At 36.4% G+C, this 17,365-nt stretch overlaps 2 protein-coding genes across 2 annotated transcripts; both read right to left on the bottom strand.

Annotated features, from left to right (window-relative positions):
• Positions 1 to 6,040: 6,040 nt before the first annotated feature.
• Positions 6,041 to 7,934, bottom strand: LOC140864509 (phytosulfokine receptor 2). The gene has a single exon (XM_073268740.1). The coding sequence runs from the start codon at positions 7,779 to 7,781 to the stop codon at positions 6,648 to 6,650; it is 1,134 nt and encodes a 377-aa protein (XP_073124841.1). The 5' UTR covers positions 7,782 to 7,934; the 3' UTR covers positions 6,041 to 6,647.
• A 4,065-nt stretch (positions 7,935 to 11,999) lies between these two features.
• On the bottom strand, positions 12,000 to 15,428 carry LOC140863104 (uncharacterized). Its single transcript, XM_073266266.1, has 2 exons — positions 14,989 to 15,428; positions 12,000 to 12,726 (listed from the first exon to the last, which is right to left on the bottom strand). The coding sequence occupies exons 1-2, from the start codon at positions 15,229 to 15,231 to the stop codon at positions 12,490 to 12,492; spliced, it is 480 nt and encodes a 159-aa protein (XP_073122367.1). The 5' UTR covers positions 15,232 to 15,428; the 3' UTR covers positions 12,000 to 12,489.
• Between the last annotated feature and the right edge of the window lie 1,937 nt (positions 15,429 to 17,365).

Raw genomic sequence — 17,365 nt, 5'->3', positions numbered from 1 at the left:
TATCAGAAGGGTCGGTGCTAATACTTGGTACCTACAAGATAGTCAGGGACGCCTCCTTAAACGGCCATGGAATGCTTTGCATTTGAAGAAATATTTTGTTTTTTGATTGTAATTAATGTCTATTAATGAAGGGGTTTATTCATTCAAGAATGTTTTATAAGCTCGGGAGGTTCCAGGCCCCGGCACCCAACTTAAGCCCAAGACATATATAAGCCCTTGGCACTATATAAGCCCGGGAGGTTCCAGGCCCCGGCACCCATCTTAAGCCCAAGACATATATAAGCCCTTGGCATTATATAAGCCCGGGAGGTTCCAGGCCCCGGCACCCATCTTAAGCCCAAGGCATATATAAGCCCTTGACACTATATAAGCCCGGGAGGTTCCAGGCCCCGGCACCCATCTTAAGCCCAAGGCATATATAAGCCCTTGGCACTATATAAGCCCGGGAGATTCCAGGCCCCGGCATCCATCTTAAGCCCAACGCATATATAAGCCCTTGGCATTATATAAGCCCGGGAGGTTCCAGGCCCCGGCACCCATCTTAAGCCAAAGGCATATATAAGCTCTTGGTACTATATAAGCCCGGGAGGTTCCAGGCCCCGGCACCCATCTTAAGCCCAAGGCATATATAAGCCCTGGAGGATCCAGGCCCCGACACCCATCTTAAAGCCCAAGGCATATATAAGCCCTTGGCATTATATAAGCCCGGGAGGTTCCAGGCCCCGACACCCATCTTAATCCCAAGGCATATATAAGTCCTTGGCATTATATAAGCCCGGGAGGTTCCAGGCCCCGGCACCCATCTTAAGCCCAAGGCATATATAAGCCCTTGGCACTATATAAGCCCGGGAGGTTCCAGGCCCCGGCACCCATCTTAAGCTCAAGGCACATATAAGCCCTTGGCACTATATAAGCCCGGGAGGTTCCAGGCCCCGGCACCCATCTTAAGCCCAAGGCATATTTAAGCCCTTGGCATTATATAAGCCCGGGAGATTCCAGGCCCCGGCACCCATCTTAAGCCCAAGGCATATATAAACCCTTGGCACTATATAAGCTAGGGAGGTTCCAGGCCCCGGCACCCATCTTAAGCCCAAGTCATATATAAGCCCTTGGAATTATATAAGCCCGGGAGGATCCAGGCCCCAGCACCCATCTTAAGCCCAAGGCATATATAAGCCCTTGGAATTGTATAAGCTCGGGAGGTTCCAGGCCCCGGCACCCGTCTTCAGCCCCAGGGCATCTATAAGCCCTTGGCACTATCTACTCTTTTATAAGTAAAGCATTAAACAATGGATAAAGAGAACAGACGAATTTCATTGCGAATAAAGGAGTACAAGAAGAGGGGCTTCTACGGCCCAATTACAAAAATTAATTCAAAATACTGGGGTTGTCAGAGGGGCCCCCGTCTTCAATTGTCGGAGCTCCTTTAGGGAGGCCAGTTAGGTCACAATGCCTTGGTCTGTCGTGATCTATCACGAGATCTTTCTCATTCTGTCTGTTTGTCCTTTCCCCTTTCATGAGATAATATGTCTATCCCTTGGAGTTTCGCACACCCCGTGTACCATTAAACCCTTTATTGGAGCACTTTCATTGTATGAATTCTTCGAGGGTTACACCAAGAACTTGTTACATCAAATTTCATTTTACAAATAGTACTTGTTGAAATTCTTTACACAATTTAGGTATCCATGGTCGAAGAACTTTTAGAGAAATATGCATCGGCTTGAAGGTGACTGAGCCATGTCTTAGTTTACAACCCAAAGAAATGTTAACAAATACAAATCAAAACACATAGGTTATAGAAATAACGACGAAGCAAGAATAAATCGTAGTCAATTGTTTTTAATTAAATGCTAAATCGAGATTTACAACATATACACCAATAACGTAAACAATGTATTGAATCCCAAGAGCATATGGGCATGTGTTTTGGAATAATAAACCATAGGCAAACCTTTTGGAGAAAAAAGTTGATGGTTTTCGACCCATTGACAAGCCACAGGAGTGCAACCACAATTGCTTCTCTTTTCCTTTGTTTCTTCCATTGTCTCCTTCGTTTCTTCTCCTTTCAGTGGTTTTTTTTTTTTTGAAACGTTGGAGTGGATTGAATGGGTGTTCTGAGACGCCGCGGTGGCCCATATATCATGTATTTAATTTCGATCTATTTAGCAAACTTTCTGAAACGGTCAATACTTCTCTTTGTCTTCTCTTTGAGTGGGATTTCTGAAACGGTGCTCATATGTATATTTAATTTCATGTATTTATTTGTCTTAATGTAGCCAACATAAATAATAATAACTATATATTATTATATTAATAATTAATTAATGACCAACATATATTTACTTTTATATCCCTGTATTATAGATGAAGTGTGTGTACATATTTACTGTTATACCCTTGTACATATTTTTTTGGAGTATGTAAAAGAGTGAATAAAGGGCAAAGTTGTAAATTCACAATCGTAAAACTTTACCCTTTTATTCACTCTTTTAGATAGGTTATAGAATTGACAAGCCACAGGGGTGCAACCACAATCGCTTCTCTTTTCCTTTGTTTCTTCTATTGTCTCCTTCGTTTCTTCTCCTTTCAGTGGTTTTTTTTTTTTTGGAACGTTGAAGTGGATTGAGTGGGTGTTCTGAGACGCCGCGGTGGCCCATATATCATGTATTTAATTTCGATCTATTTGGAAAAATTTCTGAAACGGTCAATGCTTCTCTTTGTCTTCTCTTTGAGTGGGATTTCTGAAACGGTGCTCATATGTATATTTAATTTCATGTATTTATTTGTCTTAATGTAGCCAACAGAAATAATAATAACTATATATTATTATATTAATAATTAATTAATGACCAACATATATTTACTTTTATATCCCTGTATTATAGATGAAGTGTGTGTACATATTTACTGTTATACCTTTGTACATATTTTTTTTGAGTATGTAAAAGAGTGAATAAAGGGCAAAGTTGTAAATTCACAATCGTAAAACTTTACCCTTTTATTCACTTTTTTAGATAGGTTATAGAATTGACAAGCCACAGGGGTGCAACCACAATCGCTTCTCTTTTCCTTTGTTTCTTCTATTGTCTTCTTCGTTTCTTCTCCTTTCAGTGGTTTTTTTTTGGAACGTCGGAGTGGATTGAGTGGGTGTTTTGAGACGCCGCGGTGGCCCATATATCATGTATTTAATTTCTATCTATTTGGCAAACTTTCTGAAACGGTCAATGCTTCTCTTTGTCTTCTCTTTGAGTGGGATTTCTGAAACGGTGCCCATATGTATATTTAATTTCATGTATTTATTTGTCTTAATGTAGCCAACAGAAATAATAATAACTATATATTATTATATTAATAATTAATTAATGACCAACATATATTTACTTTTATATCTCTGTATTATAGATGAAGTGTGTGTACATATTTACTGTTATACCCTTGTACATATTTTTTTGGAGTATGTAAAAGAGTGAATAAAGGGCAAAGTTGTAAATTCACAATCGTAAAATTTTATCCTTTTATTTACTTTTTTAGATAGGTTATAGAATTGACAAGCCACTGGGGTGCAACCACAATCGCTTCTCTTTTCCTTTGTTTCTTCTATTGTATCCTTCGTTTCTTTTCCTTTCAGTGTTTTTTTTTTTTTTTGGAACGTTGGAGTGGATTGAGTGGGTGTTCTGAGACGCCGCGGTGACCCATATATCATGTATTTAATTTCGATCTATTTGGAAAACTTTCTGAAACGGTCAATGCTTCTCTTTGTCTTCTCTTTGAATGGGATTTCTGAAACGGTGCCCATATATATATTTAATTTCATGTATTTATTTGTCTTAATGTAGCCAACAGAAATAATAATAACTATATATTATTATATTAATAATTAATTAATGACCAACATATATTTACTTTTATATTCCTGTATTATAGATGAAGTGTGTGTACATATTTACTGTTATACCCTTGTACATATTTTTTTGGAATATGTAAAAGAGTGAATAAAAGGCAAAGTTGTAAATTCACAATCGTAAAACTTTATCCTTTTATTCACTCTTTTAGATATCTTTTAGATAGGTTATAGATATATATTAAAAATAATGTTTTAAGGATATTATTAAAATAATGAGTCAGATCAAATTAAAAATTTATCTCACAAATTCACCTGAAACTATTTGATAATAGTTTTATTCAAAGAAATAGCCCTGTAGATTAAACACCTTCTCGAGCTGTTTTCTGACAATGGATTCCAAGTTTGGACATGAAGTTCCATGAAAGTCCCTCAACTATAGGTTGGGACCTGATTGAGCATTGGGTAGAACGAAAACTTGTGGACACTAGAAGATAATTAGATAGCAAGAAAAGCAAACAAGCCAAGAAACCATGTTTTTTTGGTTAGTTGATTTCGAGAGTTTCCGAGACTTTGGTTATAAATAAATAGCAATGAATGTGATAGCTAGCTAGGCCACCAGTATACCAATCACCAAATTGACCACGTTGCTCCTCTCTCTTGTCCTGAATTTGGTGCCGTGATAATATATTTTATCATAATTAAAATAAATATATATAAGTTAATCTATTATAAAAACACCCTCTATATATATAAATGTAAATGAAGATTTTCATTATTCTCCTATGATCGCGATATGTGACACACATAATTCAAAGTATCACATATATTCGAGATACCGAGGTCATGACGACTCCGAGTGATTTGGATCCTACGACCCCAAATCAGTTGAGATAATTAATGGATACATGTTACATGAATGACATTTAGAATTAATCAAAATCCTCCATATATAGATAGTGCACTCAAAAGAAATTATAAAATGATTGCTCAAGTTGCTGTGAATTTATTTTATATATTTTTTTACGGAGCATTTTCCTAGTTAGGATTAGGATATGGTATGCTCGTGGCGTTTCTTGTTTAATTGATGAAAATTGAACTTACTTGTATATAAAAATAAGAATTTTTTTTTGAAGTTTATTATTATTATTTTTTTGAATCGTTTTTTTGCACTTTATAAGAATATGGAACTACATAATGTTTGATGTAATTTCTCAATACAAAATGTGTTCTGGGCAATTGATTCGAACAATGTTGTGCAACGTGTTTCGCTTGAGCTTTTAATTAATTTTTTTTTATGGAGATAGCCAGTTGTTTTTTTTTTAAAGGAAGATAGCCAGTTGTAATTTTGGCTAGAAGCTATTGTTTTATAACTTTAAACTGGCTAGAAGCTATTGTTTTATAACTTTATTGAATTCATTATCAATAGCCGTTTCTTTAATTTAAGCCTGAAGCAAAGATGCGTCCACTAGATTCATAAATTAGGGGAAAAAAAGTCAAACCAACATGTTATTAAGTCAACACAATCTCCTAACTACGCCACCAGAGAACACGTGTTAAATTCGGATTTTTAGAATTTATATTTTAATTTGTGAGATAATGGAGATGGTGATGAAGAGATTTTTTATAGATATTATTTTGATTTTTAAGTTGTAATACGCTTTCGCAAGTTTATTTCATATTTGGGAATTTTGAACTGTACAAAAATATTTATTATGGAATTTATTTATGAAATAGACTGGTTTTAGTTAAATTCTGTACTAAGAAGCTGGTTGTTTTCGAATTTTATTTGAAAGCAACGCCGATGTCACACGACCCCGGGAGCGGAGCGTGACAACACGTCTCTCTGAAAATTTATTTTTAATTGGTTTTGGGAAATGTCTCTCGTCCAACGATTCACGCACCGTTTGGTACATTTGATGAAAATGAAATGATCTACAAATTTTTATTCATCCTATGTTTCTCTTATTTTTTTTGTTAATTCAATGATATCTCATGGTCCGGTATGATATTAAATGTGGACTTGATGAAAAATATTTTCCAACCCATGAAATTAGTAAAAGATGAGTGTCATATAAGTGAAATTTTACTGATGTACCCCTCTCTCCACAACAAACCCTACATAATAGGAATTTTCTATAAACTTGTAATTGTGTGAAATTGACAAGGGTAATTAAGAGAATAAACACAATAATCTTACAAAATTAAAAACATACAAAAAAACATATTATTCATATTATGTATTGTTTATCCACGTCTCATCATATTGTTTATTTTACTCATCTATCATACATCACGTCCATGATACCAAACGGTATCTCAAATTTAACATTTGTGTTCATACAAATGAAACAATGAAGAGAGGAAACATGTACTGGCCTCGATGATATGATTCCGGATTAATCAACAGGAACCATATTAACAAACGAAATCTAAGGCCTAAGCTCAATCGAGAACATGAATCCATATTTGGCTGTGTCCCAACAAGAAATCTCCAAACATAATATAACAACCAAAGCAATCAAGGCCAACTCAAAATGGGCAGATGTAACCAAAGATTAATCCACCAACTTAGCAATCACCTTAAGCTCAACACCCCACATATTATCACATCTTCCATTATCTAGCAACCATTTCTCATCACCCTTCAATTCCTCAGCCGAAAGGGCGACCGACCGATGAATATACACCATCACAATACATCACCAACATAGTTAAGAGCATACAAGGGGACGTCTCACTTGTCAGCACATAAACATATGGTAAACACCCTTTCTTCGTAGAACCTAAACCGATTGCAATTTCAAGCCAAAATCTTATCCAACTCCTCCACAACTTCCTCCATGGTAGGCCTATCTTTCCGTTTCTCATTAGCACATTTCAAGCCGATCTTGAAAACCTCCACAACCATACTTTCTTTGATATCATCCTTGGAAATACTCGAATCCACCATTTCCATGTACCGATTCTGTTCCGCCATCGAACCAATCCACTCCATTAATCTGACTTCCTTTCCATCATCTCCGGGGAAAGGGAAACTTGGCCTCCTCCCCGTCACAGTCTCCAACATCAGCACCCCAAAGCTATATACATCCCCAACCACAGTGGCCGTAGTGGTGCCATTGATGTACTCTGGTGGCATGTACCCCAAAGTCCCCCCAACCTGCGTGGACACATGCGAATGAGACCCTTCGATACATCTAGCCAGCCCGAAATCCGCAATGTGGGACTCGAAACTCGAATCGAGTAAAACGTTGCTAGCTTTGATATCCCTGTGAATGATAGGAGTAGTAAAATTATGCATATAAGAGAGGCCCTTAGCTAATGATCTAACGATCTTGATCCTAGTTTGCCAAGAAAGAGGCGGCCTTGATTCTACTTCACCACCACTCTCTCCCTCTTCTGAGTAGGATGTATCATAAAGCCATTGATCAAGACTCCCCTTTTCCATGAATTCGTAGATTAATATCCGATCGGAACCGGCGACGCAGTACCCGAGTAGTTTTACGATATTGGGGTGCTTGATCTTGCCGAGGGTCTCCATCTCAGCCCGGAACTCGCGGAGGCCTTGAAAGGCATCCGTGGAGAGCCTTTTCACAGCAACGAGTTGGCCCGAACAGAGACGGGCTTTGTAAACAAGCCCGAAACTTCCGTCTCCGACGATTAGGTCCGGGGAGAAATCCCTGGTCGCGTCAATCAAATCTTGCATCGATATGGAGTGCAGGGTCGGGTCAAAACTGGCGCTCACGCCTACGGAAATCGAAGAAAGCCCGAAATTGGTACCGGGTTTGGGCTTCGATGGTTCCCAGCTCAGTTGGGGAGAATCAGATTTCTTGCGCTTTCTTTCTCCACAGATCATCAAGATTGAGGCGATGATCAAGCTTACTAAGAAAAAGCTTCCAATAGATGCGAGAGCTCCTTGCAGCGCTGGATCCATATTCCTCCACACGCGCAGGATATGGGAAAGCTATGGATCGAAGAGTTTGTATTTGTAAAAAATAAAAATAAGAGGAAAAGGGAGAGAGGAAACACGAGAGGAAAATAAAGAGCCGCCTCCATTAACGGGGCATGAAAATTGACTGGAAGATTCTGCTAATGGCTATGGAGTGTAGACTCAGGCACACGGTCAACGCTTTGAGCCGTTTGTGGAAGCTTCCTAGGAAACAATTTCGAGATGAAGAGCATGCATAAGGACATAAGGACGTGTGGAAGTTGGTGTGGTCAAGTTGATAAATTGATCGCATGATGATGTTAGCGTTGATAACTTCATTGTGTGTTTCTACAATGATGTGATGATGTTGAAATATTAATTTTTTAATATATTAAATAATGTTTTTAAAATATAATAAAATACACAAATTTATAACAAATCAAAAATTAACTTAATTAAATTTAAAATTACATTAAAAATGCACATAAATATAAAAAATAAAAAATATTTTTTAAAACATAAAAAATAATTTTAAAAACATACATAATATTCCAAAATAAAAAAACAAACATGAAAAAAATACACATGAATTAAACTTGACAAAAATAAATTTAAAAAAATATAGTCGTTGACCTTTTTAAATATTTTTATTAATTATTCTTAAATTTTTTGATTTTTTTTACAATTTATTTCATTTATTTTTAAAAAATAATGGTGGGACCCGCGTGAAAAAAAAAATTAAAAAAAAGAAGACAAACAATAGTGGTGGGCCTCGCATAAAAAAAATTAAAAAAAAAATGGGAGGGCTTGACCGCGCGGAGCCCCCGGTTTCCTCGGCCCTTGGAGGGGGCGAGGAAAAAAACGAGTGATCAAGTTTGGCCCTTGGGGCTGCTCTAATAATGAAAATTCGTTCATAATTTTACACTTCTGTATTTAAATTTTTTTTTAACATTGTATTTTAAAATTTTGAACACACATATATATATATACATTTAATATTAATAGGTAGGAACAAAAGTTTGTGTGCTCAATATTTTAAAACATATATATGTTCTTAAGATATTTTTTGATTGATTAAAAATATTAGTTTTTGAGATATTAGATTTAAAACGAGTAATGTATGATATTAACTAGGGATAATTGCATATATTAATCTTATTAAATTAAATCATGTGATTGTTTGAAAACCTTCTATTATTATTAATCCCTTATGAAATGGCTAAGGGATGTCTATATCACTTCGGCGTTAGAGGGTTGGTCACTGTTTCAATTTTTAAACAGTGAAAGTCTCTGAGTGATTTTACATTAATTGGCGAATAGTAGCCACTTAGACGACTGAAAATTCGTCTAAGCGATCGCCTAGATTAAATATTTTTTTATGTTATTAAATTTTAATTTTTAAAAAGAGTATTTGTCAATCAATTTGCATTGGAAAAAATATATAAAGATATGATATGAATTTTGAGTTTGAATTTATAAAAAAATTATTGAAAAAATATTGCAATGAACAAGAAGAATTAAGTACGTAGACTAAAAAGAAAAATCGCATAACCTCTCACCCCCTAAGAATTTAGAACATTGTTCTCATTTATTTTTCAAAATGTTTGAAATACTTCTCCATATTTATTATCTACTTTTCTTTATACAATTCAATTTAAGAAAAGTCCGCATAAAGAGCCCGAAACAAGTGAGCCCAAAGTGCAATTCCAAGTTCCAACGGGTCCAACACTTGATAGTTTATGCCATGGCACGAGTTGTAATAAATTCCTCTACTTAATTGAAGACAGATTATTTAATGAATGTAATAAAGATTAATTTACTATACTATGTAAGGGTAACACCCGCATTAATTGAATTACAATAGTGTCACTGTACATATATAACGATCTATTTCATCTCAAATCGTATCGAATTGGCTAAGCTACCACCATATTCTTGCAAGAAAACTAAAATGGTTTCTTCACGAAAGGTGTTAATTTGCCTTGTAGTTGTTCTTTCTTTCTCCGCCTTCTCCCTTTCACAATCCATCCCTACATTGAAACCACCCACGCTTCCAAAATCATCTATAGAGAATGACATTGATTCAGAACCGGGATTTGAATCGGAATCAGACGACTATGACACAATTCTGCCCTTGGACTCAAAATGGTCCATGGCACCAAGCTCTAGGCCAGCTTTGGCTCCACAGTCAACCAATCATCCAAAAACATTCATGCCACCATCACTAAGCTCTGAAGTAGAACCGCCCACAGAACCAAGTTCTAAACCAAAACCATCCCATGCACCCAACTCTAAACCAAAACCATCCACTTCACCGTCACCGAGTTGTGAACTAGAATGTGAAACAGAACCGACCACAGAACCATGTGATGGTCCCGCACCAAGCTCTGAGCAAACAAAAACGCCCACGGAACCATGCGATGGTCCTGCACCTAGCTTTAAACCCAAACCCACCCCTACACCTAGTTCTAAACCCAAATCATCCAAGTCACCATCAACAAGCTCTGAACCTGAAACAGAACCACCCACAGAACCAGATGATGGTCCTGCACCAAGCTCTGAACCAAAACCATCGATGTCACCATCACCAAGCCCTGATACAGAACCAGATGATGGTCCTGCACCAAGCTCTAAACCAAAACCATCCGTTGCACCTAGCTCTAAACCAAAACCATCCATGTCACCATCACCAAACTCTGAACCAGACTCTGAAACAGAACCACCTACAGAACCAAATGATGGTCCTGCACCAAGCTCTAAACCAAAACCATCCCCTGCACCTAGCTCTAAACCAAAACCATCCATGTCACAATCACCAAGTTCCGAAACAGAACCGCCTACAGAACAAAATGATGGTCCTGCACCAAGTTCTAAACCAAAACCATCCCCTGCACCTAGCTCTAAACCAAAACCATCCATGTCACAATCACCAAGTTCCGAAACAGAACCACCTACAGAACCAGAAGATAGTCCTGCACCGAGTTCTAAACCAAAACCATCCCCTGCACCTAGCTCTAAACCAAAACCATCCATGTCACAATCACCAAGTTCCGAAACAGAACCGCCTACAGAACCAGAAGATAGTCCTGCACCAAGTTCTAAACCAAAACCAACCCCTGCACCTAGCTCTAAACCAAAACCCTCCATGTCACAATCACCAAGTTCCGAAACAGAACCACCTACAGAAGCAGAAGATAGTCCTGCACCAAGTTCTAAACCAAAAACATCCCCTGCACCTAGCTCTAAACCAAAACCAGCCCCCGAACCAAGTTCTGCACCTACTGAATCAGACAATGATCCAAATTCAACCGAAGGACCAAGCGCGGAACCAGAACCAACCATAAAACCAACCCCCAATCCAGAACAAGGCTCAAAATCACCCCCTGAGCCAACACCCTCCAAACCAACTACAAACCCCACGGTTCCATACCAAACAGTTAACAATTTCTGTCTCTACAAAAGACTCAGCGTGAATCGGATCTTCTGTCTCAAGGTGCTCAAGAACCCTAAAGCTGCCAATGCAACCGCAGATGACTACACTCCCCTGTTACAAGTAGCTACAGAGGCAACAACGCGCCATGTCATCAAAACCTTAAAATACCTCATAACACTGTATAAAGACAAGAATATGGATCCAGCTCTTAAACCATCCATGAGAGAATGTGTGATAGCTTATCAAGAAATAGCAGAATACATCAAACTTGTGTTAGCAGATGCCAGCCAAGAATCGACCATTGCAGGATTAGATGGCGAAGTGATCGTACAAGACATAAATCGTTGCGTTAGGGCCGTGCCAAAGAAACGAAATAATGAGGTTGGTGTGAAGAATCAGATTTCTAAGAATTATTCTAAGCTCCTGATCGACATTACAGATAATCCCTGAACATGGAATAGGTGACGTGATACTGAGGATTCATGGTCATGTTATATGGGCTTAGAGGAATATCCCGTAGAAAAAACAGTTTATTTATGATTTAAGTTAGTGAGTATTGAGATAAACACTTACTTATATCGGTAAGTATATATGTTCGACGAGTTTAATCATTTCCTTGGTATGTGAATTGGCCTCCTTTATTGTCCTAAAGAGCTCTAGTTGGAATTCTCTGATCGTGCTTGTTTTAACCATGCACCCATTTCCAGATTTTTCCAGCAAAATTCAATAATTATTATTACATACAAAATAACACACTCGTAATCGTATGGGCAAATGACATGGATACTTGAGGGTAAATGACAAAATAGATTCATGACGTTTATAAGGGTACAACCCCTGCCATTACATTGTAATTTTGAGGTGAACACATTGAGAGATTGAGGATAAGTTCTTGAGAATCATGGATTATTCAAACGTAGGAGGGCACAAGCGAAACCAAACTAAAGGAGTAACCGGTGTACTTCACCCATATTTGTTTTAAATAGAAGTACGTAGTTGCCTCCTATTGCTCCACAAAACACCGCACAAAAGAGCACAAAGTAATCCCATGTCTGGGTAATGAAAAAGCACTTGAGATGATGCACATACCTTCATCCAAAGAGGAATATCAAATGTTCTTTTTTTTTTTAAATCCTTGTTTACCTTGAGAAGTAAGGAACATAATCAGACAACACAACATTCAAGAAAAATTACTATATCGGAGATCCCTTAAATTAGTTGGGCCGCTGCCATAGATTTGATGATATTGAGGCATTAATTTGATTGCTTCACAAATGTCATTTACACCCACTCAAGCCTGCCATGGTGTTCCACGAGATGCCGAATCTTACCATTTCGCAAGAGTTCTTGTTTCTTCACTTTTGCCGGCTTCATGATAGACTTCACTTTAAATCTTGGCAATGGCCTATTTTGCTCTTCCGTGCTAGTTGAAATATCTGGTGAGTCCTCGTCAAGAAACTCATCAGCGACATCTCCATCTTCATCTATTCTTAGGCGCCTTGCATACCAATTCAAGCCCTGAGCAATTAGGATACAAACCAATATAAGGTGCGCATATCAAACAAGTCACTAACCACAAGCATAATCATTCCAAATAAAAAAACAAATAAATCATAGAAAAAGTAGATGAGGTAAATAATTCGTGCATCCATATAAATAAGAAAATTTGGAAATGAACTTTGGTCATAGTCCTCTAACTAGCAGTATATTCTATTGGAGGCTTGTTGTGGAATACAGGACAATATAGGTAGTTCCTTCCCATTAATGGAGATTTTATTCAGTAAAAACTTAAAACAAAAGAATAATAAATACAAAATCTCGGCTGATATATACAACCAGGTTACTGCTTTTGGATATAATTGAAGATCACTACGCATATTAACTCATTTAAGTGAGGACGAATACAAATTATTTGGTATAGGAGTTCATTGTACAATCATGGTTGCGCGAGCCTCGGCCTGAGGCTTGCCGTCATACATTTTTTCTGAGGTACCCAGGTGTGTAAAATACGTATGAATGCTCACGTTATACGCAGAATGAAAAAGACGCATAACACAGGTCTCAATTTTTATTCACCAGACTAGACTGCTCAAGTAACATCTTTTGTGACTGACAGACTACATAACCTACATCATTTCTTTGAACCTTCATGCAGTTAAACTATAAAATTATTGGCGTACCTTTTAAAATCTCCAAACAAGTTTTCTTACCACAAAACTACATTTGGATTAAATCATTTTATGTGGGCAGTTGAATTGGAGAAGACTATCCATATAAGTTTTGCAGATTTCAACTAAACATCTTATATGTTTTACCCTGAAATCCATTCATCCAAATGCAGCCTTGGTTCCTTCCCATTCTTCATCCTTTGAGACATTACGACCCCTTCCCTCCCATTCATACAAGCTAAGAACATCAACTTCACTAGAAACAAATTTTTGGGCACTATTATCTACCAAATATGGCCTTTGTTTTAAGATTCTGAGAATGGCAATTACTTTATTCCATGAATTTTATGTGACATCTACAAACTAACATTAACATTAGCATGCAGCCTGTCATGTTTAACATTCATTGGTATTTGGTAAAGGAAAAATAACCTCTAGTTAAATTCAAGGATATAATCCAATCAAGAGCAACGGAAACTAAATGTTTGCTGCTGCTGCCGAGTAATCAAAAGTAACATACAAAAATGTATTACTGCGAAAATAATACAGATGCTAGCTGTGAACATCTAACAAGCCTTGGCCTCTGGGCCACCATTCCTGTTAAAATCAACCCATTCTCAAGCTGTCCTACATCATCATTTTAATCTTGATAGTTGAAAAAGTGATACAATTTTTTAAGAAATATAATTCCACACATAACATACCATGAAAGCCAACATTTCAGAAACCGCAAAACAGATACTACTATTTAGCCTTTAGCTTCTATCTAAACCACTAAAGAAAACTTTCACACAAAGAAGCTGGTTCACAGAAGAATAAATGGTATTTCCTAGTAATTTCAATCATATTCTTATATGTTATTTATAACTAATCAGGCTCTCCCCAAACGAACACCCCTTTCCTTTGGTTTACACATGCAAAGAAAATCACAGTTCTGGCCTTTGTCTTAAGATTCAAGAGAATAATGATTTCCCATATTTCATATATATATCTTATAAAGGAACTAAACCCTCTTTCCAAAATTACCGACAATCTGCAATTGCCAATTATTTAAAGTCATCAACACCGCTGAAGATTAAGAAAACAACTCTATTTTGTGAAACTGTCAAATAAATAAGAAATAAACCACAGCATTTTTCAGAAATCTAACTGGAAACTTAAGTCGTATGTGTTACTTATTAACCAACAAGACAGGCCTTGCTGGAACAGTACCAAGTAAAGAAGGACAAGATATTCAGCAAGGTTAATAAATTTTTAAACCAACCTTACTCTGCAGGTGATAACTTATCTTCACAACGTCACATTTTGCAACATGAAACTAGTAAAAGCAAATGGATTCTCAGCATCATAAAAAATTAGACTCCAGAAAATCATCACATCTCATACATCAAACCAAAGGATGTGCACATTGTCTTAAAGAACTGAAGAATTAATACACAGGAAAATCAGGCCTGTAAGAGCAGATACTCTCAAAACTCAAATAATTAAAAATACAGTATACAATCCAATCCTACCAATTCAACTTGGACGAACTTTAAGAAAAACACATTATCACAAACAAAAACAACTAACCATCATAAAATGTAATATATCTTCTACTAATCAGACTAACCTGAAGTCCACCGTCTCCTTCGGGGCAGGGTACAAGAAGGGGAGGCAGTGGAGCCCGCTCCACCGGGACCTGAACTGGTACACTGAAGCCTTTACGGGGACCATGATGACCTTGAGCTGCAAATTCAGCTGCAATCGGTGAAGATCCCGATGCAATGCTTGCCCCAGTGGCGGCCTCATGCTGTTGTTCCTCGTCTCTCCCCAAACCAAATATCCAATTAAGTTTCCTTGTTAAAAACTTCATCCTCCCGTTTAGGTATAGAAAAGACACATTCACAAACAACCCACAAATTTGGTCGCTAAAATTGACCTAGAAATTACGATTTCAGAAATTGAGGAGAGCAAAACCACAGCAGGCTGTTAGGTTTCGTATGAGAATTGGGAAATTTGATGAATGGAGAAGATGAACGGAACAATCTCCCAAAAGTCTTTCATATTATAATTTCTGATTATTAATATGATTAATCATTATGCTTTTGGATTACTTGCATTTTTCTATTTTTCTTCCCCTTTTACTGGATATTCTTTAGATCCTTTAAGGTTGCGTTTACTTGAGGTAAATATGATAGACTATTAATATTAATTAATTCTATGTTTACTTAAAAATTTAAAAAAAATCCTAAACTCAATGACCCGTTAATAATTAAATTTGAGCATGATTTTTAATCCTCAATTTTATTAAGGATAAATAATCTATGACTTGTATAAATGAAAAGAAAATTAGAAAACTCCTAATATACCCTTATTTCTAATCATTTCTATTATATTTACGCAGTGTTTGGTACAAAGGATTAGGTAGGTTTGTGTGTGATTTTTTATTTAATCCATTGTTTGGTAGGATTTTTATTAAAACAAGCTAATCTAACCTAGAAAGAATAAAGTTGTTTTATAGTAAGTTAACTAAACCCTCCTCTCACCCTAGTATTATTTATCCTTGTTTTTATCTTATTCATAAATTCCATAATTACCCTTTCCCTCCAATCTAAAAATCACTCATCCAATAAGATATAAATGGTATTGTTGGCAAAAAATTTTAAATCATTATTTAATCTTATTCCTAAAAATCAAACCAAACACAATACTATTTTTAACACAAATTATCAATCCTTATTTATCAATTTTTTATCATTCATTTAATAAGCATTCAATAATCCTATCAATTGAACCAAACACTGTGTTAAAGGACAAAAATGTGTTTAATAATCACCTAATAAATTATATCTTCACCTAATAAATTATATCTTCACGTAATCAATCACAGTAAACAAATTATTATTTATCCATAACACTCTATATCATATCTAATTAGTTTAATAATCACCTAATAAATTATATCTTCACAATCCTATCAACGTAGGTAAACGCAGCCTAAGTGAATCGAACATGAGGCCCAATATGAAACCTATCGGGCTCCTGAAACTACTATCACTGGGGCTGGGCTGGAATCTGAAAAACGTAAATCAATCATATTTTTAGTTTTTTTTTTATTTTCTTGGCAATAAAGCCAATTGTATATTTGAAATTACAATATCGTAGTATAATAAAATCAATTATTTACATAATATAATAATAACCCAAATTTGTGCATATAATCCCATATTATATATATGCATACCTTTTTATATATATATATATATATATATATATATATATATATATATAATCCCATATTGTAGAGTTACCCATGATATTCAAAAGAAAAATGGCTAGCTTGGATGTTTCAAAAGCTATGACTAGGGCTAGGAAAAAATACCGAATGCCGAAAATACCGTCATATCGTACCGAAAAATTTATCGAATATACCGAAAAATCGGTATACCGAAAATTTTGGTACGGAATGAAATTTTCGGTATCGGTATCGGTATCGGTATATAAAATTTTTTATTTCGGTATACCGAATATACCGAATTTTTTTAAAAATTTTTTTCACGGTATACCGAAAATTTTCGGTATACCGAATTTTTTTTTATTTCCGGCACGGTATCCGGTATAAGTATACCGAATTTACGGTATGGTACCGGTATGAATTTCTTCATACCGGTACGATATACGGTATCGTAGTTCGGTACGATATACCGTACCGTACCCAGCCCTAGCTATGACCTTTCTCGCATTGACACTTCTAATTCTAATTCTAATTTCCTCCTCAATAATGCCCAAAGTTGCGAGCACTACTTCCACTGCAACATCCCTTATTAAAGATGTGTGTGTTAGCACAGAAGTTCCCATTGACTACCAATTCTGCATCCAAGTTCTCAACACCGAACCGCGAGTCGTATCCGCTTCCGATTTGTTCAACATATTGATCGCTGTGATTGAGGCAGCTGGGATTTCGAATGTAACAGGCTGCTCAAGCAATCGAAGACGACGTTGAAGCC

Source organism: Henckelia pumila, chromosome 4 (assembly GCF_033568475.1).
Source record: "Henckelia pumila isolate YLH828 chromosome 4, ASM3356847v2, whole genome shotgun sequence".
Lineage (NCBI taxonomy): Eukaryota > Viridiplantae > Streptophyta > Magnoliopsida > Lamiales > Gesneriaceae > Henckelia > Henckelia pumila.
This window is presented reverse-complemented; position numbering and strand designations above follow the sequence as displayed.

Bases quoted from the DNA above. Each gene is read 5' to 3' on its own strand.
- LOC140864509 (XM_073268740.1), bottom strand. From the start codon at position 7,781: ATGGATCCAGCGCTGCAAGGAGCTCTCGCATCTATTGGAAGCTTTTTC.
- LOC140863104 (XM_073266266.1), bottom strand. From the start codon at position 15,231: ATGAAGTTTTTAACAAGGAAACTTAATTGGATATTTGGTTTGGGGAGA. The intron at 12,727-14,988 runs GTTAGTCTGATT...CTAATTGCTCAG, and splicing joins AAGGAGACGGTGGACTTCAG to GGCTTGAATTGGTATGCAAG.